The sequence below is a fragment of the Ovis aries genome, chromosome 3, assembly GCF_016772045.2.
Source record: "Ovis aries strain OAR_USU_Benz2616 breed Rambouillet chromosome 3, ARS-UI_Ramb_v3.0, whole genome shotgun sequence".
In the NCBI taxonomy this organism is placed as follows: domain Eukaryota; kingdom Metazoa; phylum Chordata; class Mammalia; order Artiodactyla; family Bovidae; genus Ovis; species Ovis aries.
This window is the reverse complement of record NC_056056.1, coordinates 165193659-165220501: the sequence shown is the minus strand read 5'-3', so window position 1 is coordinate 165220501 and position 26843 is coordinate 165193659. Positions and strand designations below refer to the sequence as shown.

At 36.4% G+C, this 26843-nt stretch overlaps 2 protein-coding genes across 2 annotated transcripts; both read right to left on the bottom strand.

Moving 5' to 3' along the window:
• Nucleotides 1-1447: 1447 nt before the first annotated feature.
• LOC101117240 (olfactory receptor 9K2-like) lies at nucleotides 1448-2434 on the bottom strand. The gene has a single exon (XM_027965829.1). It carries the CDS (start codon nucleotides 2402-2404, stop codon nucleotides 1448-1450), a length of 957 nt encoding a protein of 318 aa, XP_027821630.1. The 5' UTR covers nucleotides 2405-2434.
• A 15831-nt stretch (nucleotides 2435-18265) lies between these two features.
• LOC101116981 (olfactory receptor 9K2-like) lies at nucleotides 18266-19237 on the bottom strand. The gene has a single exon (XM_027965828.1). It carries the CDS (start codon nucleotides 19214-19216, stop codon nucleotides 18266-18268), a length of 951 nt encoding a protein of 316 aa, XP_027821629.1. The 5' UTR covers nucleotides 19217-19237.
• Between the last annotated feature and the right edge of the window lie 7606 nt (nucleotides 19238-26843).

The window sequence follows — 26843 nt, the reverse complement described above, 5'->3', positions numbered from 1 at the left end:
GGAGCCCCCAAAAATAAAGTCTGACACTGTTTCTACTGTTTCCCCATCTATTTCCCATGAAGTGATGGGACCTGATGCCATGATCTTTGTTTTCTGAATGTTGAGCTTTAAGCCAACTTTTTCACTCTCCTCTTTCACTTTCATCAAGAGGCTTTTAGCTCCTCCTCACTTTCCCCCATAAGGGTTGTGTCATCTGCATATCTGGGGTTATTGATATTTCTCCCGGCAATCTTGATTCCAGGTGTGTTTCTTCCAGTCCAGCATTTCTCATGATGTACTCTGCATAGAAGTTAAATAAGCAGGGTGACTATATACAGCCTTGATATACTCCTTTTCCTATTTGGAACTAGTCTGTTGTTCCATGTCCAGTTCTAACTGTTGCTTCCTGACCTGCATACAGATTTCTCAAGAAGCAGGTTAGGTAGTCTGGTATTCCCATCTCTTTCAGAATTTTCCACAGTTGATTGTGATCCACACAGTCAAAGGCTTTGGCATAGTCACAAAAGCAGAAATAGATGTTTTTCTGGAACTTTCTTGATTTTTCCATGATCCAGCAGATGTTGGCAAGTTGATCTCTGGTTTCTCTGCCTTTTTGAAAACCAGCTTGAACATCAGGGAGTTCACCGTTCACGTATTGCTGAACATATGGCATATCAGCTCTTTAGTCAGCTATTTCCTCTCAATTACTGTGACCTCAAGAAGAAGGGGATGACCGAGGATGAGATGGCTGGATGGCTTCACTGACTCGATGGACGCGAGTCTGAGTGAACTCCGGGAGTTTGTGATGGACAGGGAGGCCTGGTGTGCTGCGATTCATGGGGTCAGAAAGAGTCTGACACGACTGAGCGACTGAACTGAACTGAACAGCTAGAGAAATTATTTATACCTAGGAATTTTTTTAGGGCAAAGAGTACATCAAAATTCAATAAATATTGAATTGATAAAAGAATTCTCACTAAGGCACATATAACAAAATATTAAATTTACTCATGTTTATTTTCTTACAGTTTTCTTATAAAAAGGGAGGAAATCCAAAAGTAATTTATCAGATTAATAAATATTCAAATGATGGGGAGATATAATTATTCAAGTCAGAGAAACCATGAAATAAATTCATTTAGCTTCTGGGCAATTAAGAGTTACTTACGTGTCTCCAGTAAATATGATATTTCGTTTGCTTATTACATTAGATTGTGCTACCTCTACCAAGTACATTTATATCCACCTAACAAATGTTACTAATGCAAGCATAATGAAGATGAAGCACAGAGAAAGTCATTCCATTCTTGAACAAAATAGGCAAACCATAGTGCAAATGTACTTTTCATCTGTAAGTACATGGAATTCTAATAAATGAAAACTTTATGATTAAATATTTCTAAGATCAATGGGTACAACTTTTTAACCAGTTGCTTCCCCAAGTTGTTATAATTCCCAAGACTTTCATTTACATCACTGTAAAAATAGAATTAAAGTATCTTTTCTCTAGGCTCTTTCTTAGAGCTTCTTTGACATCTTTGTTCCTCAGAGAGTAAATCAAAGGATTCAACATAGGAGTGACTAGGGTGTAACATAAGGAAGCTACTTTACTCAACTCAGGAAATGTATCAGGAGTGAGATACATAAAAAATACAGCACCATACAGTACACTCACGACTCCTAGGTGAGAGCTGCAAGTGGAGAAGACTTTCTTTCGCCCCTCAGTGGAGCGTATTTTTAGAACTGTGGATACAATATATATATACGACACAATAATGACAATTATGGTAGGCAAAATGATAATGCTGCATAAGAAAAAAGAAACCAACTTATGAATATAGAGATCAGAACAAGAAATCTTCTGAAGTGGACGGTCATCACAGTAAAAATGGTCAATGTTCCGAGAAGCACAAAAGGATAAAGTAAATGTCATGCTGGTTTGAAGAACTGAGCTGATACAGCCACAAAAATACGAACCAGCCACCAACTGAACACAGAAACGTGTTGACATCTGGACAGAGTAGAGGAGTGGGTTGCAGATGGCAATGAAGCGGTCATAAGCCATGGCTGCCAGAAGAAACCCCTCGGTCACAATGAAGAGAGCAAAGAGAAAGAACTGGGTCACACAGCCTGCAAATGAGATGGACTTGCTCTCAGACCAGAAGTTCATCATAGCCTTGGGTGCAATAACAGATGAATAGAAGAGATCAATGAAGGAGAGGTTTCCTAGGAAGAAATACATTGGTGTGTTCAGCCGGGGGTCAGTCATAATAATGACCATCATGCCAATATTTCCTAGAAGGATCATGGCGTAGATAAGTAGAAATAGCAGGAAGAGGAGAATGTGGAGCTCTGTGCGGACCCTGAAGCCGACAAGAATGAAGTTAGTCACTTCTGAGTAGTTGCTTGTTCCCCTGTCACCCATGGCAGACAACTGCTGAGAGGCAGAAGGCAAAAGAAATGAAATTGTGACTTTGAGTCATCAGTTCATCAGTACTGTCTTAAATGTAGCTATACATTATTTACTTATTAATGATAAAAGGTATACAAAACAATTTTAACATCAATAAAATGCATGAATTTGGATTTGGATATTATTAAACTTCAGGAATTGTTATTCTATTAAGCAATGAAAGAAGTTATTTGGTTATTTTATTTAAATCATACATTGGCAAGGATTTCTGTAAGAAATTAGCGTAGTTTATTTTCTAAGATCACTCACATTCTGAATTTCTATTCTTACTATATTAATTGTTAAAAATTATTTTATCCAAATTAGGAGTATTACATCTTATCTAAAATAAGCATATTGCATGTAATCTCTATGGTGTTTATAGCCATTATGATAGCTGTCAGTATTTGTGTCATTACATGAGTATTAAAAATATTTGAAATATTTTTATTTTTTTTTACCTCAATATATTTAGTTTCCATTGTTATTGGGACCATCTTTGAAAACAATGTAATTAGACAATATTGGTATGTTGAGTAAAATAAAAAAGCACTAAGAGTAGATAAAGTTCTCTAATTCTACTACTAAACATATGTTCCTTTTCTCATATCAAAGTCATTCCCCCAAATACATGAATTTTAATTGCTTCATTACAAGTGTTGAACTTCCATTAATAGTTATTTAATTTAAAAAAATGTCATAATTACTTGGCCCTCTCTTTAAAAGCAAAGAGAGAAGCTGGTGAATATTCCAATCCTTATACTGCAATGAACAACTTTCTACCAAGGTTGCATCAATTCAAGAGATCCTACTCTTTAGATAAAGAAAGTAAACTTAAGTGATATACATAAAGGAAATCCCTTTCCTGAATTCTAGTATACCTCATATGTCTTAAAGTAAGGATAACTATGGATATTTAAAGATCACAGCAACCTTGTGTCAGCCAGAGTCTGTGATCATGAGCTAGTGAATCAAAAGTGGTGTTTTTAATGTCCTCAGTTATTTTAAAATCTCTGATACCTTTTTCAAGGGTATTTTACCTTTGAGCTTTTACTCATCCTCTATGATGGATTCCACTGGGAGAGGCGTAATCGTGAAATCAATTATGGAGACATAAGTGTAGACTCCAGGGCTGTTGTCCATGAGGACTGAAATAACCGCAAGTACAAACAGTTTAATAATAGTCCAAATAGAAGGAACTTTTCCTTCTATAGTTGTGTATATCCTTTGGGAAATATTTTTGGACTCTAATTTCTTTACTGACAAAGAAAAACTTTATGGTATTATCTCAACATACATATTGGTAAGCACAGAAAAGAGCTTTAAAAGTTTGCATATGAGAAAAGTTTTAGATAAGTATTTAAAGTATTTTAAAAAGAAAAAAATTCCACTTTAATTTGTAATTATCTATGCTTCTTAATGTAGGTGTATTTCATGATATGACAAACACCCACTAAATCACAAATTCAAAGTGAGATAATGGTTGATAATTCTATGTATTCCTATATTTAAATACAAAACAAATAGAGAATATATTGGAAGATATGATAGTATTCAATACATTAACAAAAATCCTTTGTAAAAATAGTTTAAGATCAGGATCTATATTTGAAAATTCTTTCAAAACTACACAGTGACTGAAAGACTACATTCAAGTCACAGTCATAATATGCTACTTAACAAGCCTAATTTTCTAAGACTGCCACTTTTCCTAAATATTTTTATAATTTAATTTAATTTTTAGAAAATAATTGTCTAAATTAAAAAAAAGCATTTTAGATTTTATCTGGGTTTTATAAGTGTATAGACAGCAAAATGATGTGGGATTAGGTCTTCTTTTATTATAATACAGTATTAGCAAAAGTTTAACTAGTAGAGGAAGAGAAAGCAGTTTAGATATTTTAGAAAGGAAAATACTAATTAAGGTTAGTTAAGGCCTGTTGACAGTCTTACATCTTTGTGAAAAACGGATATTCAGATCTTCTGCTTGCTTTTAATCAGATTGCTTTTTGCTCCTTTTTTGTTTAGCTTTGTTTTTGAAGTTGAGTTGTATGTGTGTTTTTTGGGGCATATTTCGATTAACTTCTTATAAGATATATTGTTTGCAAATATTTTCTCCTATGCAGTCAGTTGCCTTTTCATTTTGTTCCAAGATTCCTTCACTCTGCCAAAGCTTTTTGGTTGATGTAGTCCCATTTGTTTATTTTTGCTTCTGTTTCCTTTGCCAGAGACAGATTCTCTTCCTCAAAATATATACATTGCTGAGACTGATGTCAAAGAGTTTACTGCCTATGTTTTCCTCTAAGAGTTTTGTGGTTTCAGACTTTACATTTATGTTTTTATCCATTTTGAATTTACTTTTGAACATGGTATGAGAAAGTACACCAGTTTGATTCTTTTGCATCTATCTAGGTTTCTCAACACCATATACTGAAGAACCTGTATTTCCCCATTGTGTATTCTTCCTCCTTTATTGTAGATTAATTGATGCATAAACCTGGACTTACTTCTGGACTCTATTCTATTCCACTGACCTATGTGTATATTTTTGTGCCAGTACCATACTGCTTTGATTACTTAGCATTGTAGTATAATTTGAAATAAAGGATCAAAATACTTTCAGTTTTACTCATCTTTTACAATTTTGGCTATTTGGGATCTTTTGTGTTTCCATACAAATTTTAGAATTACTTGTTGCAGTTCTGTCCAAATATGCCATTGGTATTTTAATAGAGACTGGATTGAATCTACAGATTGCCTTGCATAGTATTGTCATTTTAATAATATTAATTCTTCCAATACATGAACATGGTATATCTTTCCATTTGTTTGCAATGTCTTCAATTTCTTTCATTAGCATCTTCTAGTTTTTCTAGTTCAGATCTTTTACATCTTTAATGAGATTCAAGTCTAGGTACTTTATTTTTTGATGCAATTGTAAATTGAATTTTTATTACTTTCTCTTTCTGATAGTTCACTGTTAGTATACAGAAACACTATGTTACACAGATTTCTGCATATATTTTTTATCCTGCAACTTTATTGATTCATATATTATTTCTAATAGATTTTTGATCACATCTTTATGATTTTCTCTATATAGTATATATTTTTTTGTAAACAGTGACAGTTTTCTTTCTTTCTTTCCAATTCAGATTCTTTTTCTTTTATTTTATCATCGTTGTTTAATTTCTAATTTTAGAGGAAGCATTTTCAGCTTTTCAATGTTAGGTATGAGGTTGGCTGGGGGATTGTAATATACGACCTTTATTATATTGACATATAGTCCTTTTAGACCCTCATTGTTGATCATTTTAGTCATAATGGATATTAAATCTTGTTAAAAGCTTTTGTGCATCTAGTGAGATGATCATATAGCTTTTATTTTTAATTATAGGAGGTGATGACATTGATTAAATTGTTGCTACTGACACATACTTGCATGCTGGGGATAAATCCCATTTGAAGATGGTGTATGATACTTTTAATATAATGTTCAAAATTTTTTTGTTAATATCTTGTTGAGGACTTTGCATCTATGTTAAACATGATGCTGGCCTTTTCTTTGGTTGTGGTATCATGTCTGGTTTTGTCATCAGGGTGATGTTGGCCTCATAGAATGAGTTTGAAAGCTGTTCCTTCCTCTTTAATTTTTGTTTGATTTTTGAAATATAAATTTATGTATTTTAATTGGAGGCCAATTACTTTATAATATTGTATTGGTTTTGCCATATTAACATGAATCCACCATGGGTGTACATGTGTTCCCCATCCTGAACCCCCTCCCACCTCCTTCCCTATACCATCCCTCTGGGTTATCCCAGTGCAACAGCCCCGAGCACCCTGTCTCACGCATTGAACCTGGACTGGTGATTCGTTTCATATATGATAATATACATGTTTCAATGCCATTCTCTCAAATCATCCCACCCTCGACCTCTCCCACAGAGTCCAGAAGACTGTTCTATACATCTGTGTCTCTTTTGCTGTCTCGCATACAGGGTTATTGTTACCATCCTTCTAAATTCCATATATATGTGTTAGTATGCTGTATTGGTGTTTTTCTTTCTGGCTTACTTCACTCTGCATAATAGGCTCCAGTTTCATCCACCTCATTAGAACTGATTCAAATGTATTCTTTTTAATGGCTGAGTAATACTCCATTGTGTATATGTACCACTGCTTTCTTATCCATTTGTCTGCTGATGGACATCTAGGTTGCTTCCATGTCCTGGCTATTATAAACATTGCTGTTATGAACATTGGGGTATACGAGTCTCTTTCAATCCTTGGTGTGTATGCCCAGTAGTGGGATTGCTGGGCCATATGGCAGTTCTATTTCCAGTTTTTAAAGGAATCTCCACACTGTTAATTTTTGGAATAGTTTGAGGATAGGTGTTAACTCTCCTTGAAATGTTTGGTAGTATTCGCCTGCAGAGCTGTTTGTTGGAATTCTGTTTGTAGGGAGGCTACTATTACTGATTAAATTTATTTACTGGCAATCAGTCTGTTCACATTTTCTATTTCTTCTTGATTCAGTCTTAGGATATTATCCATTTCTAGGAATTTGTCCTTTTCTTTTAAATTGTCCATTTTATTGGCATACAGTTTTTCTTAGTAATGTTTTATTATAATTTGTGTTTCTGTGGTGTTGGTTGTAACTTCACTTTTATTTATGATTTTATAGATTTGGGTTCTCTCTCTTTTTTCTTATGAGTCTAGCTAAAAGCTTGTCAATTTTGTTATCTTTTAAAATATCAGATATTTGCTTCATTAGTCTTTTCCATTTTTAAAAGTCTCTATTTTATTTATTTCTTCTATGATCATTGTTCTTTATTACTACCCAGTTTGTAGTCTGATTGTCCTTTAATTTATTATTTTTTCAAGTTCTTTTATGTATAAGATTGCTTATTTGAGATTTTTCTTCTTTCTAGAGGTACAATTATACCAGTATAATCTTCTCTCTTAGAACTTCTTTTGCTGCTTCCCACAATTTGGGTCATTGTTTTTCATTTTCAATTGTCTCCAGTTATTTTGATTTCTTCATTGATTTCTGCAATGACCCACAGTTTATTTTATAGCAAATTATTTCATCTCCACATGATTTTATATCTGAAGGTTTTCTGCAGCTATTTTATTATGCTTGATTTCTAGTCTCATATCTCTGTGGTCAGAAAGTGAAGTGAAGTCGCCCAGTTGTGTCCGACTCTTTGTGACCCCATGGACTGTAGCCCACCAGGATCCTTGGTCCATGGGATTTTCCAGGCATGAATACTGGAGTGGGTTGCCATTTCCTTCTCCAGGGGATCTTCCTGATCCAGGGATCGAACCCAGGTCTCCCGCATTGTAGGCAGACGCTTTACTGTCTGAGCTACCAGGGAAGCAAGATGTTTATTATGATTTCAGTCTTCCTAAATTTACTGAGACTTGCTTTGTGGCCTAGCATGTGATTTATCCTGAAGAAGTTTCTGTTACTTGAAAAGAGTGTATATTCTGCAGTTTTGGGGTGAAATTTCTGCATATGTTATATTTAATATGTTGAGATATAGTCCCTCTAGACTCTCATTGTTCAGCATTTTTATCATTAATGGATGTTTAATCTTGCAAAAGTTTTTGTGCATCTATTGAGATGATCAGATAACATTTATTTTCAATTAGTTAAGAGGTGACCACATTGACTGAATTGTTGATATTTATATGTCCTTGCATGCTGGGGATAAAGACTACTTGAAGATGGCATATATAGGTTACTATATATAGGAAGATGATATATATATATATATATATATATATATATATATATATATATATGTGTGTGTGTGTGTGTGTGTGTATATAAAACACAATATCTATCTGTCTGACTTCCCAGGTGGCTTAAGGTAAAGAATCTGCCTGCTAATGCAGGAGACACAGGGGACATGGGTTCAATCTTTGAGCCAGGAAGATCCCCTGGAGGAGGAAATGGCAACTCATTCCAGTATTCCTGCTTGGAAAATCCCATGAACAGAGGAGCCTGGTAGGCTACAGTTCATGGGGTTGCAAAGAGTCAGACAAAATTTAGCAACTGAGCATTATCTATCTATCTATCATTCTTTCTTTCTATACATATGATTAAGTTGATGATCTCTAAAGTTTGAATGTGAATGTATGTGTATACATGTATGTGTATGCTCAGCGCTCAGTTGTACTCAACTCTTTGCCACCCAAGGGCTGTTGCTCACAAGGTTCCACTGTCCATGGAATTTTCCAGACAAGAATTCTGGAGTAGGTTGCTTTTTCCCACTCCAGGGGATCTTCTCAGCTCGGGGATTGAACCCATATCTCCAGTATGTTCTGCATTGGCCGGTGGATTCTTTTGCATTCTAGCAGCCTTATATTTTAAATCCTTGTCCTACTTTTAATGGTTTTGACACCATATTTTATATCTTTTTGCTTTGAGTAGCCTTATCACATATTGTAAGTATAAAATATTTTACTACTTTTGTCCTTTAACCTTCTTATACCTTTATAAATGGTTGATCCACTACTTTATATGTTCTTTTTTTTTTTACCAATGAGATTTCTCATTCATAATTTTCCCATTTGTGTTGTGGTCTTTTTTTTTTTTTTTTCTGCTTAAAGTCCCTTTACCATTGCTTATAAAGCCAATATAATGATTCTTAACCATTTTAGCTTTTATTTGTCTGGAAAAATCTTTACCTCTTCTTCAAATCTGAATAATTACATTGCTGGGTAGAGTATTCTTAGTTGTAGGTTTTTCCTTTCATCACTTTGAATGCATTATGCCCATGCTACTCATTTCCTGCCTGCCTATTTTCTACTAAAAAGTCATCTGATAGTCTTATACAAGTTTCTTTGAATGTAACTATTTGTTGTTGTCTTGCTGCTTTTAAGATTCTCATTATCTTTAATAGTTGATAATTTAATGTTAATGTGTCTTGATGTGGATCTATGAGTTAATCTAACTTGAATATCTATACTTCCTGGACCTAGGGGTCTGTTTCCTTCCTGAGGTAGGGATGTTTTCAGCCATTATTTATTCATATAAGTTTCCTGTTCATTTCTCTCTTTTCTTTCTGCAATCTCTATAGTGTGAATGTTGGCATACTTGATGTCATCCCAAAAGTCTCTTAGATTATTTTAATTAAAAAAATTATTTTCTTATTTTTTATGTTCATCATGTGTAATTACCAATGACCTGTCTTTCAGAGTACTGATCTATTCCTCTGATCTAATCTACTGCTAATTCCTTCTGGTGTGGATTTTATTTCAGTTATTGTATTCTTCAGCTCTGTTTGATTTTTATGTATAGTTTCTAACGTTGCTGAAATCCTTATTGTGTTCATTCATTCTCTTTCTGATTTCCATGAGCATTTTTAGATCATTACCTTCAACTCTCTATCAAGTAGATTGATTATCTCCTCTCCGTTTAGTTTTTTTTTTCTGAGGTTTTGTCTTATTTCATCATCTGGAATGTGTTTATCTGTCTCCTTATTTTGCCCAGTTCTCTATGTATTTTCCTATGTACATCAGTTATAGTTTTCAATCTTGGAGAAGTGACTTTGTGTAGGAAACATCCAATTAGGTCCAGAAGCATTCTCTCATTTGGTCATCAGAGGTATAGACCCTAGTGTTTCCCTCATATGGCATGCATATACCTTTCAGTAATGGTAGGACTTAGTATATTAGGCATGCTGGCAGGTGGGGTTGGACCCCAGCCGAGTTGGCTATGTGGCTATGCCTTGTACATTTGCTTTGAACCCATTGGAGGGTAAGGGATCCCATCCTCATGATTGGTTGAGTAGCCAGGGATGGTGGGTAGTGCTGCTACTGGCCCACTGGAGAGTAGGGCCAGGTCCTCTTGCAGCTGTCTGCTTAGCCAAGGGATAGTCAGGCTGATGCTGGCCTCCTGGGGGTGGCGATGGGTCCCTGATTTGCGGTCTGCACAGCTCAGTGCGGTTTGGGCTAGAACTGAGCATGGGTGGGTATGTCCTCCAGTACTGATAGATTTATGTTTCCAAAATGACACTTGGTAGGCTGATGTCATCACAGTAGAAAGAGCTCCTCAAAATGGCTACTTCCAGTGTTCCCTTTCCAAGGGAAACTCAGTTGCCTTCAGCCTATCCAGGAGGCTCTCCAAGACCAGCAGGTGGGTCTGATCCATGCTTCTTTCAAATTACTGCTTGTGTACTGGGACTTAAAGTGTGTGACATTTTGTATGCATGGTTAAAGATCGAAGCTTCTGTTTCCTACAGCCTTCAAGCTTTTCCAAATAGAAAGTTTGCAGGCTGTCAAAGCTAGATTTTCTGAGAGCTTATCTTCCCTGTGCAGGCCCTTCTGGACTCGGAAGCCTAATGTGGGGATGTTGAACAGCTGTGTTGTTCATTGGCAAGGGCGTCTACACATGATACTCCTTCCATTTGTGGGTTGTTAACCCAGAGGTGCAGTCCTGACTACAATGTGTCTCTGCCTCTCCTATCCACCTCACTGTTGTTCCTGCTTCAGGTCTTTAGATATGGAAAATTTTTCTGACAGTCCTTAGGTTATTTATATAGATAGCTGCTTTGTAAGTGCTTGCAATTTTGGTGTGTCTGTGGGAGAAGGTAAACACAAGGTCTTCCTACTCTGCCATCTTTGCCATAATCCCCATCAATAATTTAGCTTCAAAAGATATAACCACAATATTAACAACTAATGCACCTCAATATACAAAGAATAATACATTCTCACCAAAATATGTGAAATGAGTATAATAATAAACTCATTATACTACAAATATAAAATTCAGATAACATTGAAAAAATACAGAACTTAAGATGCTTCCGCACCTACTCGTGAGCAAGTAATTACTATAAGATCTGGCTTCCATGACAAAATCTAAACTTTGTAGAAATTAAATGAGCCAACCATATTTAGATACTGTACAATAAGCAGCAAATGACTGTAATTCCTGAGAAAAAGGAAACAATTCAAGAAAAATTTAAACATGAATACAAAGCAACTGAAACAAATCAAACACAATCATAAAGTTAAAAATGAAAAAAAAACCTAACAGACATTGAGTGATAACTGAGAAAATATTACAAATATAATTAGAAAGGAGGTGATTAGAAAAATATTAGAAACTATAATGGTCAAATTTTCTTTTGAAAGTGGATAGCAACTCTAAACACATACATACAAGAAACTTCACAAAAACCCAAGTAAAAGGAACAGAAAGAAAATGGAATGAAGGTACAGGAGGATAAAATTTCTGAAAATGGATGAAAAATACTGTCAAAGCAACAAGAAGGAAAAAAAATTATATATTTTCAAGAAAAAAGTAAAGCATAGATTTTTTGACAGAAAAATTCAAACCAGAAGACAATAGAATACTGTCCTTAAAGTGCTAAAAGACAAGACAATGGAAGACCAAATGAAAACACTATATTCAGGAAAAATATGTTAGAACTGAAGGCAAAATAATAAACTCATTAGATAAAGGAAACTAACAGAAAGCATTATGCCAAATTTGCACTAGAAGAAATGGTTTCTTATTTCCCAACATACTTGTTGCGGAATCTTTGTATATTCTAGAGTAGTGATCATACAACTATAGCCTCTGGAGCAAATCTTGCACTCAATCATTTACCTTTTGTCTATGGCTGCTTTAACAGTATAAAGGCAGAACTGAGGATGTAAGAAGAGAAGGTATTTCTTTCTCCTTCAGTATGCTTCTTGGATTGTTTCTTATCTTGGTTCTAGCGTCTAGTGGGCTAATCTCACCAGGGTTCTCAGTCTTGGATTTCCAGGCTTCTGTGATACTTTAAGACCATCTCTCCTCATGCCTTGTAATCACAGATGCAGCTATGACTGTCTGATCTTGCTAATACCTATGTTACTTCAAAGTCATCCCACAGAAAACCATAATTCAATTGGGATCGCATGTACACCCGTGGTGGATTCATGTCAATGTATGGCAAAACCAATACAGTATTATTAAGTAAAATAAAGTAAAAATAAAAATTAAAAAAAAGAAAAAAGAACTAACCCCCCCCCCCCCAAAAAAAAAGATATAGGCAGCTTCCAGTTTACGATGGAAGAGTAGAAGGATGTGCACTCAGCTCCTCCTGTGAGAGCACTAAAATCACAAGTTGCTGCACAACCATTGCCAGGAGGACGCCAGAACCCACTAAAAAAAGATACTCCACATCCAAAGACAAAGAAGAAGCCACAGTGAGACAGTAGGAGGGGCACAATCACGATAAAATCAAATCCCAAACCTACTGGGTCAGTGACCCACAAACTGGAGAACAATAATACCAAAGAAGTTCTCCTACTGTTGTGTAGGTTCAGAACCCCACATCAGGCTTCCCAACCTGGGGACCTGACAAAGGGACTAGGAATCCCCAGGGAATCTGACCTCGAAGGCCTGCAAGATTTGATTACAAGACTTCCACAGGACAAGGGTAAACAGAGACTCCAGTTTAAAGGAACAAACAAAACCTTGTGCACCAAACTCAGAAGAAAGGAGCAGTGAATCCACAGGAAACTGATCGAACTACTTGCTTTTGTTGGAGGGTGTCCTGAGGAGGCTTGAGCCAGCAGGGACTCACCATAGGGATGGCGGGACAGGCAGCAGATGTCTGGAAAGGTCCCCTTTGGTGTAAACCCTCTTGGAGTTTGCCGTTAATCCGACCATAGAGCCTGTAGATCTGAGGGCTGGATGGCCTCAGGCCAGAAAACTACCAGGTTGGGAGTGCAACTGCAACCATCAGCACATAGTTAGATCAAGAGAGTTCCAGAAATATATCTATTTCTGCTTTATTGACTATGCCAAAGCCTTTGACTGTGGGATCATGATAAACTGTGGAAAATTCTGAAAGAGATGGGAATACAGACCACCTGACCTGCCTTTTGAGAAACCTATATGCAGGTCAGGAAGCAACAGTTAGAACTGGACATGGAACAACAGACTGGTTCCAATTGGGAAAGGAGTACTACAAGGCTGTATACTGTCACCTGGTTTATTTATTTATTTATATGCAGAGTACATTATGAGAAACCCTGGGCTGGAGGAAGCACAAGCTGGAAGCAAGATTGCCAGGAGAAATATCAATAACCTCAGATATGCAGATGACACCACCCTTATGGCAGGAAGTGAAGAAGAACTAAAGAGCCTCTTGATGAAAGTGAAAGAGGAGAGTGAAAAAGTTGGCTTAAAGCTCAACATTCAGAAAACTAAGATTATGGCATCTGGTCTCAGCACTTCATGACAAATAGATGGGGAAACAGTGGCTGACTTTATTTTTCTGGGCTCCAAAATCACTGCAGATGATGACTGCAGTCGTGAAATTAAAAGACACTTACTCCTTGGAAGGAAAGTTATGACCAACCTAGACAGCATGTTAAAAAGCAGGGGCATTACTTTGTCAGCAATGGTCCGTCTAGTCAAAGCTATGGTTTTTCCAGTGGTCATGTATGGATGTGAGAGTTGGACTATAAAGAAAGCTGAGCACCGGAGAATTGACGCTTTATAACTATGGTGTTGGAGAAGACTCTTGAGAGTCCCTTGGACTGCAAGGAGATCCAACCAGTCCATCCTAAAGGAGATCAGTCCTGGGTGTTCATTGGAAGGACTGATGTTAAGCTGAAACTCCAATACTTTGGCCACCTGATGCGAACAGCTGACTCATTTGAAAAGACTCTGATGCTGGGAAAGATTGAGGGCAGGAGGAGAAAGGGATGACAGAGGATGAGATGGTTGAATGGTATCATTGAATCAGTGGACATGGGTTTGGGTGGACTCTGGGAGTTGCTGATGGACAGTGAGGCCTGGTATGCTACAGTTCATGGGGTTGCAAAGAGTCGGACACAACTGAGGGACTAAACTGAACTGAACTTACTGAGCAAGGCCCTGTGCACCAGATAGCATTGTAGTTGGTCTACAGCTACACTTAGCTTTTCACTCTTATGGGACCACTAGTCTCCTCTTAATTGCTTATACCAAATATTTATTAAGTTTTGGAGTTCACTTAAGCTTGAATTGCCTACACATGTTTTTCTAAATAGAGTCAGTTCAAGTGGAAAGAGCTGTGGAGGCCTCCGTTATCATGGTACATCTTTCTTTCTAGGTAAAACCTGCGTTCATCTGTTCTGAAACAAGCAGGCACAGTGGTCCAGTTTGCTTAGAATGACATTCCTGCTTTAGGAGAAGGTTTCTGAGTGAGGTCACTAGCCTATGGTGTTCTGAGCATAAAACTTCTGTCCTTTAAGAGAATGGGAGCAGCTGGAATTGGGGCCCAGTACTCTTGGCCTGGCATTCTTAGGGTAGAGCTTTTGAATGCAGGCTGGGGAGGGATCATCATGTTTTAGCAACCCTTGCATTGAATAGACCTTCTTCAATGTGGAGCTGGAGGGGACAAGTAATGTTTGCAGCAACAACAATCAAGGGGACATGGTAGCCTTTGACTGTGACCCAGGGGCAGAGGGATCTCTCTGTCCCTGCCTGTACTTGCCTGAGTGCACTTTCAGCTCTGCTGGGATGAGAGAGGGCAGGGAGGCAGTGGGTCCTTGCTCAAATGTCATATATTTTCAGTCTTCCTGAGATTTAGTAGATTTTGGTCAATAAATATGTTTTTTGTTTGTTCTTTATTTTCAGATATTTCCCTGGTAGTCTCTTTAAATCAAACATATTTATTATGAGATCTCAGAATCTCAAGCTTCAAAAATCAGCAAAGATAAGGAAAACACACATATGAATACATATCAGCTGTATTCACAATATCTAAAAGCTGATTAAACATCAATTGCCCATTTATTTAAGAGTGCATAAACAAAATTTGGTATATATGTACAATGGAAAATGGAATATTACTCAGCAATAAAAAGAATGGGTTACTTATACATGACAAAATGAAGAAATCTCAAAATCATTTTACACAGTGAAGAAGCTTGAGAGAAAAGACATGCTGTATGATTCTATTACATACCATGCAGATCACTGGTTATCTGGAGATGGGTTTGGAGGGAAGAATGGCCTGAAAAGAGGCATAATCAACCATTTGGAAATGAAGGAAATATTCTGTATCTTGATGTGGTGGTGTTTTAATTGGCCACAAAACTCACAGAGTTGTTCACTTTAAATATATACTGTTTATTTCAAACCAATTACTCCTCAATAAAGTGTTTAAAAAAATAACGTGCAGGTCTTCTTTAGATTCAAGAATTTATATTTTTGAGCAATGATTCAGAAACATCTTTTTTTTTTTTGAAAAGATTTCATCTTCACCTGAAGAATAGGAAGCTGCACAATAAAATAGAAAATTTAGTTTTGCTTATTCATAATAATTATATATTTATTATTTTAACTATTTAGATATTTCTTATATTAAAAACTGAATATTAAAAGGAGGCTAAATTTTTAAATATAGTTGGTGTTAGTGTAGCAGCAGCTGAGTGAGGATTAAATACCATGAACACTGCTGCGGCTGCAGCTAAGTCGCTTCAGCCGTGTCTGACTCTGTGCGACCCCATAGACGGCAGCGCACCAGGCTCCCCCGTCCCTGGGATTCTCCAGGCAAGAACACCGGAGTGGGTTGCCATTTCCTTCTCCAGTGCATGGAAGTGAAAAGTGAAAGTGAAGTCGCTCAGTCGTGTCTGACTCTTCCCGACCCCATGGACTGCAGCTTACCAGGCTCCTCCATCCATGGGATTTTCCAGGCAAGAGTACTGGAGTGGGTTGCCATTGCTTTCTCTGACCATGAACACTACCTTTTAGTAAAATTACCTAGTTATGACTCTACAATCAGCTATAATTATAAATGTAATGGGATGCCACAAGATGAGATTAAAGTAGTAATAATGTTTTAGATAAATGTGGTCTTCAATTTATTTAGGCATGTTTTACTAGCACGCTTTTGCTTGTAAAATACAGAATCTTTCATGCAACATGCTGAGTCCTATAATGGAACAAGCCTTCAAGAAATTCATAATTCTTTTCAGTTTCACCTCACCTAAATCCCAGGCACAGGTTCTTTGCTCACTGGACATTAGTATTCTTTTATTAAACTGAGAAGTAAGAGTTTCCGTAAAGTCCAGACAGTTGACTATCAAGCACATAGGCAAACCAGGATGAGAAAGCTCAGTCTGACCTGACTTTATTTTGTTAACTCTTAATAATTAACTATTATTACTTGTACTATTCTTCTCATTTAGTTTGGTGGTATTTCCCCAGTTAGAGATGCTCAAACATTAGAAGTCATTACTCACTTCTACCTTGTTTTAACTTTATCAACCATTAATTAATATTCAGTTTCGTTTATCTGTAATTTTAAAGGTATTCCCTCTCTCCACTGTCATAAGATAGTGATTATCTTCTTCTATAAATATTTATCTACCACAAGTTACCAACGTGATTTTTCTAAAATGTCGATTTGAACACAATATATTCTTTAAAGAAAAATCCTCAGTGTTTTCCTGTGGTCTGCAGAAAATAAGCCAACCTCCTTGTCTTCTTATATAGATGTGCAAAATTTCCATGAATTTCCTTTTAAGTCTTAAATCTCATTCCCTCTCTTTTACATTAATATCAGGAATTACATTTTTGTAAGTTTAACATATCATTATTTCATTGCCTTTGCACAGAAACTTTTCTATTTCACCTTGCTCAAGTTTATTTATGTTTACAAATGTACTTATGAAGTTTTCCTGATCATAATATCACTCATCTGTAGAAGCTGCTCTGTCTTTGTAATTTCTACCCTTGTGGCTCAGCTGGTAAAGAATCTGCCTGTAATGTGGAAGACCTGGGTTCAATCCCTGGGTTGGGAAGATCCCCTGGAGAAGGGAGGGGCTACCCACTTCAGTATCCTGGCCTAGAGAATTCCATGGACTGTCCATGAAGTTGCAAAGAGTGGGACATGACTGGGCAACTTTCACTCACTTTATTCACTGGGTTTACTATATGACATGTTATTAATAGCTCTCTATTTAGCTGTTTTTTCCATCAATTAGTGTGAGCTCAAGTACAGAAATCATTTAAAATTGGGAGTTTGTATAGGGCACAGAGTATATAAAAATTCAGTAAGTATTAATTTGATGAATGAATTCTCACTAAGGCATATATAAAAAATATGAATTATCTTTACTTTTATTACAGTTTCCTTGTAAAAAGGTACAATTTTAAAAAACAATTTATCAGTTTAGTAGATATTCAAATGAAGGGGAGAAATAATAATGATTCAAGCCAGAGAAACCATGAGATAAATATGCCACTCAGTTAGCCTCTGGACAATTAAGAGTTACTTACATTTCACACTTGAGACTGTGTACTGCAGAGTACCTGATTCTCTCATTAGACACTCACAAAGATTTCTTTAGTAAATCTGGTATTTTGTTCTTTCTTTCTTAATACATCAGACTGTGTTACCTCTACCAAGTATATGTGTATATATATATATATATGTATATATATATATATATATATATATATATATATAAAACATATGGTATTGACTCAAGATAAACAATGCATCCCAAACAACAGCCTCAAAGAGTAAGAAGTAAAGTTGGAATATATATGTCTTAAAAAAATTACATGGAAACCATTATCATTATCCAAAAGGAAGTATAGAGAAAGTCATTCCATTCCAAAATCAACAGCCAGACAAAATATAGTCCATCTTCCTGATGTATGTATTCTGATTAAGTCCAAATACATCTTCCAAAGTATGTATGTGGGATTCAAACAAATAAAGTCTCTTAAGATTTGAATCAGTGCTTCTCTAAGTTATTATAAGTGCAGCACTTTCAGAATATTACATTTACTTAATTCTATTTTCAGTTAATATAGAATTAAATAAACATAGTTTTTTTCCCCAGGATCTTCCTCAGAGCTTCTTTGACATCTTTGTTTCTCAGAGAGTAAATCAAAGGATTCAACATGGGAGTGACCAGGGTGTAACACAAGGAAGCCACTTTACTCAGCTCAGGAAATCTGTCAGGGATGAAATACATAAAAATGATAGCACCATACAGTACACTCACGACTCCTAGGTGAGAGCTGCAAGTGGAGAAGACTTTCTTTCGCCCCTCAGTGGAGCGTATTTTTAGAACTGTGGATACAATATATATATATGACACAATAATGACAATTATGGTAGGCAAAATAATAATGCTGCATAAGAAAAAGGATACCATCTTATGAATGTAGAGATCAGAACAAGAAATCCTCTGAAGTGGACGGTCATCACAGTAAAAATGGTCAATGTTCCGAGAAGCACAAAAGGATAAAGTAAATGTCATGATGGTCTGAAGAACTGAGCTGACACAGCCAAAAAAATAGGAACCAGCCACCAACTGAACACAGAGATGTGTTGACATCTGGACAGAGTAGAGGAGTGGGTTGCAGATGGCAATGAAGCGGTCATAAGCCATGACTGCCAGGAGAAACCCCTCAGTCACAATGAAGAGGGCAAAGAGAAAGAGCTGGGTCACACAGCCTGCAAATGAGATGGACTTGCTCTCAGACCAGAAGTTCATCATAGCCTTGGGTGCAATAACAGATGAATAGAAGAGATCAACGAAGGAGAGGTTGCCTAGGAAGAAATACATTGGTGTGTTCAGCCGGGGGTCAGTCATAATAATGACCATCATGCCAATATTTCCTAGAAGGATCATGGCATAGACAAGCAGAAAAAGCAGGAAGAGGAGAATGTGGAACTCTGCGCGGACCCTGAAGCCAACAAGAATGAAGTCAGTCACTTCTGAGTGGTTGCTTGTTTCCCTGTCACCCATGGCAGACATCTGCAGAGAGGCACAAGGCAAAATAAATGAAACTGTGGTTTTGATTCCAGTGCTATTAATACGTTCTTAAATGTAGAATTAAATTATTTATAGCTTAATAAGATATTACATACAAAACAATTTTAATGTCAGGAAGATGCAAGAATTTGAAGTAGATGTCATTAGGCTTCTTAAATTGTTATTCTATTAAGCAGTGAAAGATGTTCTTTGGTTATTTTATTTAAATCATAATTGGCAGGGATTTCTGCAAGAAATTAGCCTATTTTATTGCCTAAAATCACTCACATTCTAAATTTCTATTCTTAAAATATTTATAGCTAGAGGCTTTCTTCATCTAAAATTGTAGTATGCACATTATCTAAAATAGAAGTATCTCATGTAATCTATATGATAGTGGTTATAGCCCTCATGAGAGCGAAGCTAGTGTTTGATTCATTACATGACAGTAGTAAATGAATTGAAAATATTTTTACCTTATTTTAGCTCAATATATTTCATTTTCTTTCTTTATGTAGGCCATCTTTGAAAATAGAATAAAATAGACATTATTGGAATAATTAATAACATCCAAAAATCACTAAGTGAAGATAAAGTAATGGAATTTTCCAGGGAAGGCAATGGCACCCCACTCCAGTACTCTTGCCTGGAAAGTCCCATGGACGGAGGAGCCTGGTAGGCTGCAGTCCATGGGGTCGCTAAGAGTAGGCATGACTGACCGATGTCACTTTCACTTTTCACTTTCATGCATTAGAGAAGGCAATGGCACCCCACTCCAGTATTCTTGCCTGGAGAATCTCAGAGACAGAGGAGCCTAGTGGGCTGCCGTCTATGGGGTCGCACAGAGTCGGAGACGACTGAAGCGACTTAGCAGTAGCAGTAGCAGCAATGGAATTTTCAAATATTTTCCTTTTCTCAGGTCATAGCCATTCTCCCAATATATACATTTTTATTGCCTCATTATAAATATTTCATTTCCATTAACAGTCATTTTAAAAATATCACAGTCATTTAGACTTCTTTTTGAGGCAGAGAAAGAAGGTAGTGAATATTCCAATCCTTACACTGCAGTGAATGACTTTCTACCAAGGCTCCATCAATTCAAGAGATCTCACTGTTTAGATAATGCAAGTAAACTTCACTGATACACATAAAGGGAAATTCTTTTCCTGAATTCTGTTAAACCTTAGGTGTTTTAAGATAAATATAATTGGGTAACCATGGATATTTAAAGACCATAGCAATTTGCATCGTCCAGAGTCCATGTTTATGAGCTAGCGTATGGGTAGTGGTGTTTATGATGGTGTTAGTTATTTAAAGTCTGTGAAACCTTCCTCAGGATATTTCAGCATTGAATTTTTGCTCATCCTCTGTGATGGATTCTACTGGGACAGGAGTAATTGTAAAGTCAATTATGGTGTCATAAGTGAAGACTCTTGGGCTGTTGTCCATGAGGACTGAAGTAACCTTAGGTACAAACAGATAGTTTAATAATAGTCAAAAACAAGGGAAAAACAGAAAAATTCACTTGAAATTATTACCTGTATATCTTGATATAGCTATGTTTCATGATACGACAAATGCCCTCTAGATCACAAATTCAAAGACTTATTATGGTTGCTAATTCTGTTCTCCTATATTTAAATACCAAACAGAAAATATGTGGAAAGGAAAGATAACATTCATACAATTAACTTTATATCTTTAGCAAAAATACTTATGAGATTAGGATTTCTATTTAAAAATTCCTTTAAAACTGCAGTGTGACTAAAAGACTACATTAAAATCAGAGACATACTATGCTATTTAGTAAGCCCAAATTGATAAGAATGTCATTTTTCTAAAATATTTTTATATGTTAATTTTAATATTATTTTTTTAAACCAATTTTTAAATTAAAAATTATGTTTAGAATTTATCTGGGTTTTTTTTAAGTGTATAGATAGCAAAAATGATGTAGGACTAGAGCTTCTCTTTTATTATAATTCAGTATTAGTAAAAGCTTAATCAGTTTAGGAAGAGAAGGTAGATTGGATATTTTAAATAGGAAAATATTAAATAAGGTTAGTTAAGGCCTGTTTACTGCAAGGAGATCCAACCAGTCCATTCTAAAGAAGATCAGTCCTGGGTGTTCATTGGAAACTGAAACTCCAGTACTTTGGCCACCTCATGTGAAGAGTTGACTCATTGGAAAAGACTCTGATGCTGGGAGAGATTGGGGGCAGGAGGAGAAGGGGACGACCGAGGATGAGATGGCTGGATGGCATCACCGACTCGATGGACATGAGTTTGAGTAAAGTCTTGGAGTTGGTGATGGACAGGGAGGCCGGGCGTGCTGCAGTTCATGGGTTCGCAGAGTTGGACATGACTGAGTGACTGAACTGAACTGAACTGAAGGCCTGTTGGTCATCTGTATATTTTTTTTGAAAAATGGCTATTCAGATCCTCTGCCTGTTTTTTAATCAGGTTGTAGGTTTGTTTGTTTTGCTTTTTTGAAGTTGAGTGGCAATAGTTTTTTATATATTTTGGATATTATCATTTTATCAGATATATTGTTTGCAAATATTTTCTCCTATTCAGTAGGCTGCCTCTTCATTATGTTGACAGTTTCCTTCACCTTGCAAAAGATTTTTGGTTTGATGTAGTCCCATTTGTTTTTTTTTTGTTGTTGTTGTTGTTTGTTTTTACTTCTGTTACCCTTGCCAGAGGAAACAGATTGAAAAAAATACTGCTAAGACTGATGTTAAAGAACATACTGTCTATGGTTTCTTCTAAGAGTTTTATGGTTTTAGATCCTATTCTAAGTTTTGAATCGAATTTGAGTTTATTTTTGTATATGGTATGAGAAAATGAAAAATTTGATTCTTTTGCATGTAGCTATGCAGGTTTCTGAACACCATGTATTGAAGAACCTGCCTTTTCCCCATTGTGTTTTCTTACCTACTTTATTGTAGATTAATTGACAGGAAACCTGGATTTACTTTTGGGCTCTCTATTCTGTTCCATTGATCTATGTGTCTGTTGTTGTGCCAGTGCTATATTAATTAGCTTTGTAGTATAGTTTGAAATAAAGGCTCATGATATTTCTAGTTTCGTCCTTCTTGCAAGATAGTTTTGGCTATTTGGGAACTTTTATTCATGTGCTTCCATAAAAATTTTAGAACTATAGTTCTGCTGTAGTTCTATAGTTCTCTTTAAATATACAATTAGCATTTTATTAGGGATTGCATTGAACCTGTAGGTTGCTTTGTGTAGTATGGTCATTTTAACAATATTAACTCTTCCAAATGAGTATGGTGTATCTTTCTGTTTGTGTTATCATCAATTTTTTCCATCAGTGTCTTATATTTTTCCAAGTTCAGATCTCTTATCTCCTTAAATTTAAATCTAGATACTTTATTATTTTTGATGTGATTATGAATTGCATTTTTCTTAAATTATCTTTCTTGTTCATGGTTAGTGTATAGAAACACTACAGAATTCTGTATAAACTTTATATCTGATACCTTTACTGAATTCATTTATTAAGTCTAATAGTGTTTTTTTTTTTTTTTTTGGCAACTTTAGGATTGACTGTGTATAGTAGTAACATACCATTTGCCAACAGTGACAGTTTCTTTCTTTCTTTCCAATTTGGATTATTTTTCTTTTCCTTATCTGATCATCTTGCTTATTCCTAATTTAGAAGTACCTTCAGCTTTCCATTGTTAAGCATAAGGTTGGTTGGGAGGTTGTTTTACATATATTTATATATATATGTAAAATATACATAGCCTTTATTATGTTGAGATATGTTCCATCTAGATCTTCATTGTTGATCATTTCAGTGACAATGGATGTTGAATCATGTCAAAAGATTTTTGTGCTTCTAGTGAGATGATCATATGACTTATCATCAATTAGTAATGAGGCTATAACACTGAATTGGTGATATTGACTCATCCTGCATCCTGGGGGTAAAACCCACTTGAGGATGGTGTGTGATACTTTTAACACATTGTTGAAAAAAATTTTTTGTTAATATATTGTTGAGCATTTTTGCATCTTGTTCAACAGTGATGGTGACCTTTATCTTTGGTTGTAGTGTCATGTCTGGTTTTGTCATCAGGGTGATATTGGCCTCATAGAACGAATGTGAAAGTTGTTCCTTCTTCAGTTTTTAGAATAGTTTGAGGAGGATAGGTGTTAACTCTCCTTGAAATGTTTGATATTATTCACCTGTGAAGCTGTCCGGTCTGGACTTCTGTTTGTTGGGAGGTTGCTATTACTGATTAAATTTACTGACAATAAGTCTGTTCATTTTTTCCCTTTCTTCTTGATTCAGTCTTAGGAGATTATACATTTCTAGGAATTTGTTCATTTTATTGGCATGACTGTTCTTATTAATGTTTTATCATTCTTTGTGGGGCTTCCCCAATGACTCAGCAGGTAAAGATTCTGCCTGCAGTGTAGGAGACACAGGAGATGTGGGCTCAATCCCTGGGTCAGGAAGATCCCCTGAAGGAGGGCATGGCAACCCACTCCAGCATTCTTGCCTGGAGAATACCACAGACAGAGGAGTCTCACAGACTACAGTTCAAAGGATCACAAAGAGTCAGACACAACTTGCAGTGAGCACAATATGTTTTGTATTTCTGTGGTTTGTAATTTTTTCTCTTGCTTCTGATTTTATATATGTGAGTTTGCTCTCTCTCTCTCTTTTTTTCCTGATGAGTCTAGTTAAAAGTTCATCAATTTTGTTTATCTTTTCAAATAACTGATCTTTGTTTTGTTGGTCTTTCTATTGCTTGTTAGTCTTGATTTTATTTATTTCTGTTCTAATCCTTATTATTTCTTTCTTACTACTCACTTTGTAGTGGTCTTAATTTATATTTCTTCTTCCTTTTTTTTTTTTTTTTTTTTTACTGTTCCTTTAGATGTGAGATTAGATTGCTTTTTTTGAGATTTTTCTTTCTTCCAGAGGTAGGATTGTACCATTATAAACTTCCCTCTTGGGACTTCTTTGCCTGCTTCCCATAATTTGAATCACTGATTCTCATTTTCATTACTTTTGATTTCCTCTTGATTTCTGCACTGACTCATTGGTTATTTAGTAGCATATTGCTTCATCTCCACATGTTTTCGTAGTTTTTTTCTTATAGCTGATTTCTGCTTGCATGCATGCTCAGTCACTTTAGTTGTATCTGACTCTTTGTGACTCTATGTACTTTAGCCTGCCAAACCCCTCTGTCTATGGCATTTTTCCCAGCAAGAATACTGGAGTGGGTTGCCATGCCCTACTCCAGGGGATCTTCCTGACACAGGGATTGAACCCACATCTCCTGTATCTCCTTCACTTTAGGCAGATTCTTTACTACTGAGCCACTGGGGAAGCCCATAGCTGATTTCTAGTCTCATGCTGTTATAGTCAGAAAAGATGCTTAATATGATTGCAGTCTTCTCAAATATACTGAGACTTGTTTTCTTGTCTAGTGTGTGATCTGTCCTTAAGAATGTTCTGTGTACACTTGAGAACAGTATGAATTTATATATATATATATATATATATATATATATATATATATAAACTGTGAATATATATATTAAACATATATAAGTTCAAATATCACACACACACATATATCACTCACACACATATATACATGGGCTTCCCTAGGACATGGAAGCAACCTAGATGTCCATCAGCAGACAAATGAATAAGAAAGGTGTAGACATATACACAATGGAGTATTCAGTTCAGTTCAGTTCAGTTGCTCAGTCATGTCCAACTCTCTGTGAACCCATGAATTGCAGCATGCCAGGTCTCCCTGTCCATCACCAACTCCCGGAGTTCACTCAGACTCACGTTCATCGAGTCAGTGATGCCATCCAGCCATCTCATCCTCTGTTGTCCCCTTCTCCTCCTGCCCCCAATCTCTCCCAGCATCAGAGTCTTTTCCAATGAGTCAACTCTTCGCATGAGGTGGCCAAAGTACTGGAGTTTTAGCTTTAGCATCATTCCTTCCAAAGAAATCCCAGCGCTGATTTCCTTCAGAATGGACTGGTTGGATCTCCCTGCAGTCCAAGGGACTCTCAAGAGTCTTCTCCAAAACCACAGTTCAAAAACATCAATTCTTTAGCGCTCAGCCTTCTTCACAGTCCAACTCTCACATCCATACATGACTACTGGAAAACCATAGCCTTGACTAGATGGACCTTAGTCAGCAAAGTAATGTCTCTGCTTACTCAGCCATTAAAAAGAATACATTTGAATCAGTTCTAATGAGGTGGATGAAACTGGAGCCTATTATACAGAGTGAAGTAAGCCAGAAAGAAAAACACCAATATAGTATACTAATGCATATATATGGAATTTAGAAAGATGGTAATGATAACCCTGTATGCGAGACAGCAAAAGAGACACAGATGTATAGAACAGTCTTTGGACTCTGTGGGAGAGGGCGAGGGTGGGATGATTTGGGAAAATGGCATTGAAACATGTATATTATCATATGTGAAACGAATCACCAATCCAGGTTTGACGCATGATACAGGGTGCTTGGGGCTGGTGCACTGGGATGACTCAGAGGGATGGGATAGAGAGGGAGGTGGGAGGGGGGTTCAGGATGGGGAACACATGTGCACCCATGGCAGATTCATGTCAATGTATGGCAAAACCACTACAATATTGTAAAGTAATTAGCCTCCAATTAAAATAAATAAATCTATATTAAAAAAAGAAAAAGAAAAACCAATACATGATATTAATGCATATATATGGAATTCAGAAAGATGGTAATGATGACCCTATATGCAAGACAGCAAAAGAGACACAGATGTAAAGAACAGACTTTTGGACTCTATGAGAGAAGGTGAGGGTGGGATGATTTGAGAGAATAGTATTGTAACATGTATATTCACATGTATATTTATGTGAAACAGATTGCTAGTCCAGGTTCTATGAATGAGACAGGGTGCTCAGGGCTGGTGCACTGGGATGACCCTGAGGGATGGGATAGGGAGGGAGGTGGGAGGGAGAGTCAGGATGGGGAAAACATGTACACTCATGGCTGATTCATGTGAATGTATGGCAAAAACCACAATATTGTAAAGTAATTAGCCTCCAATTAGAATAAACTTAAAAAAGAAAATAAAATACATGGGCTTCCCTGGTGGTTCAGCAGTAAAGAATCTGCCTACGATGCAGGGGATGTGGGTCAGGAAGATCCTCTTGAGAAGGAAATGGTAACCCACTCGAGAATTCATGCCTGGAAATCCCATGGACAGACGAGCCTGGTGGGCTACAAGTCCATGGGTCACGAGAATCAGACACAACTTAGTGATTAAAACACCTCCACCAAAGCAGAAGCAGAAGCAGAAGATATTAAGAAGAGGTGGCAGGAATACACAGAAGCACTGTACAAAAAAGATCTTCATGACCAAGATAATCATGATGGTGTGATCACTCACCTAGAGCCAGACATCCTAGAATGTGAAGTGGGCCTTAGAAAGCATCATTACGAACAAAGCTAGTGGAGGTGATGGCATTCCAGTTGAGTTATTTCAAATCCTGAAAGATGATGTTGTGAAAGTGCTGCACTCAATATGCCAGCACATTTGGCAAACTCAGCAGTGGCTACAGGACTGGAAA

Bases quoted from the DNA above. Each gene is read 5' to 3' on its own strand.
- LOC101116981 (XM_027965828.1), bottom strand. From the start codon at position 19,216: ATGTCTGCCATGGGTGACAGGGAAACAAGCAACCACTCAGAAGTGACT.
- LOC101117240 (XM_027965829.1), bottom strand. From the start codon at position 2,404: ATGGGTGACAGGGGAACAAGCAACTACTCAGAAGTGACTAACTTCATT.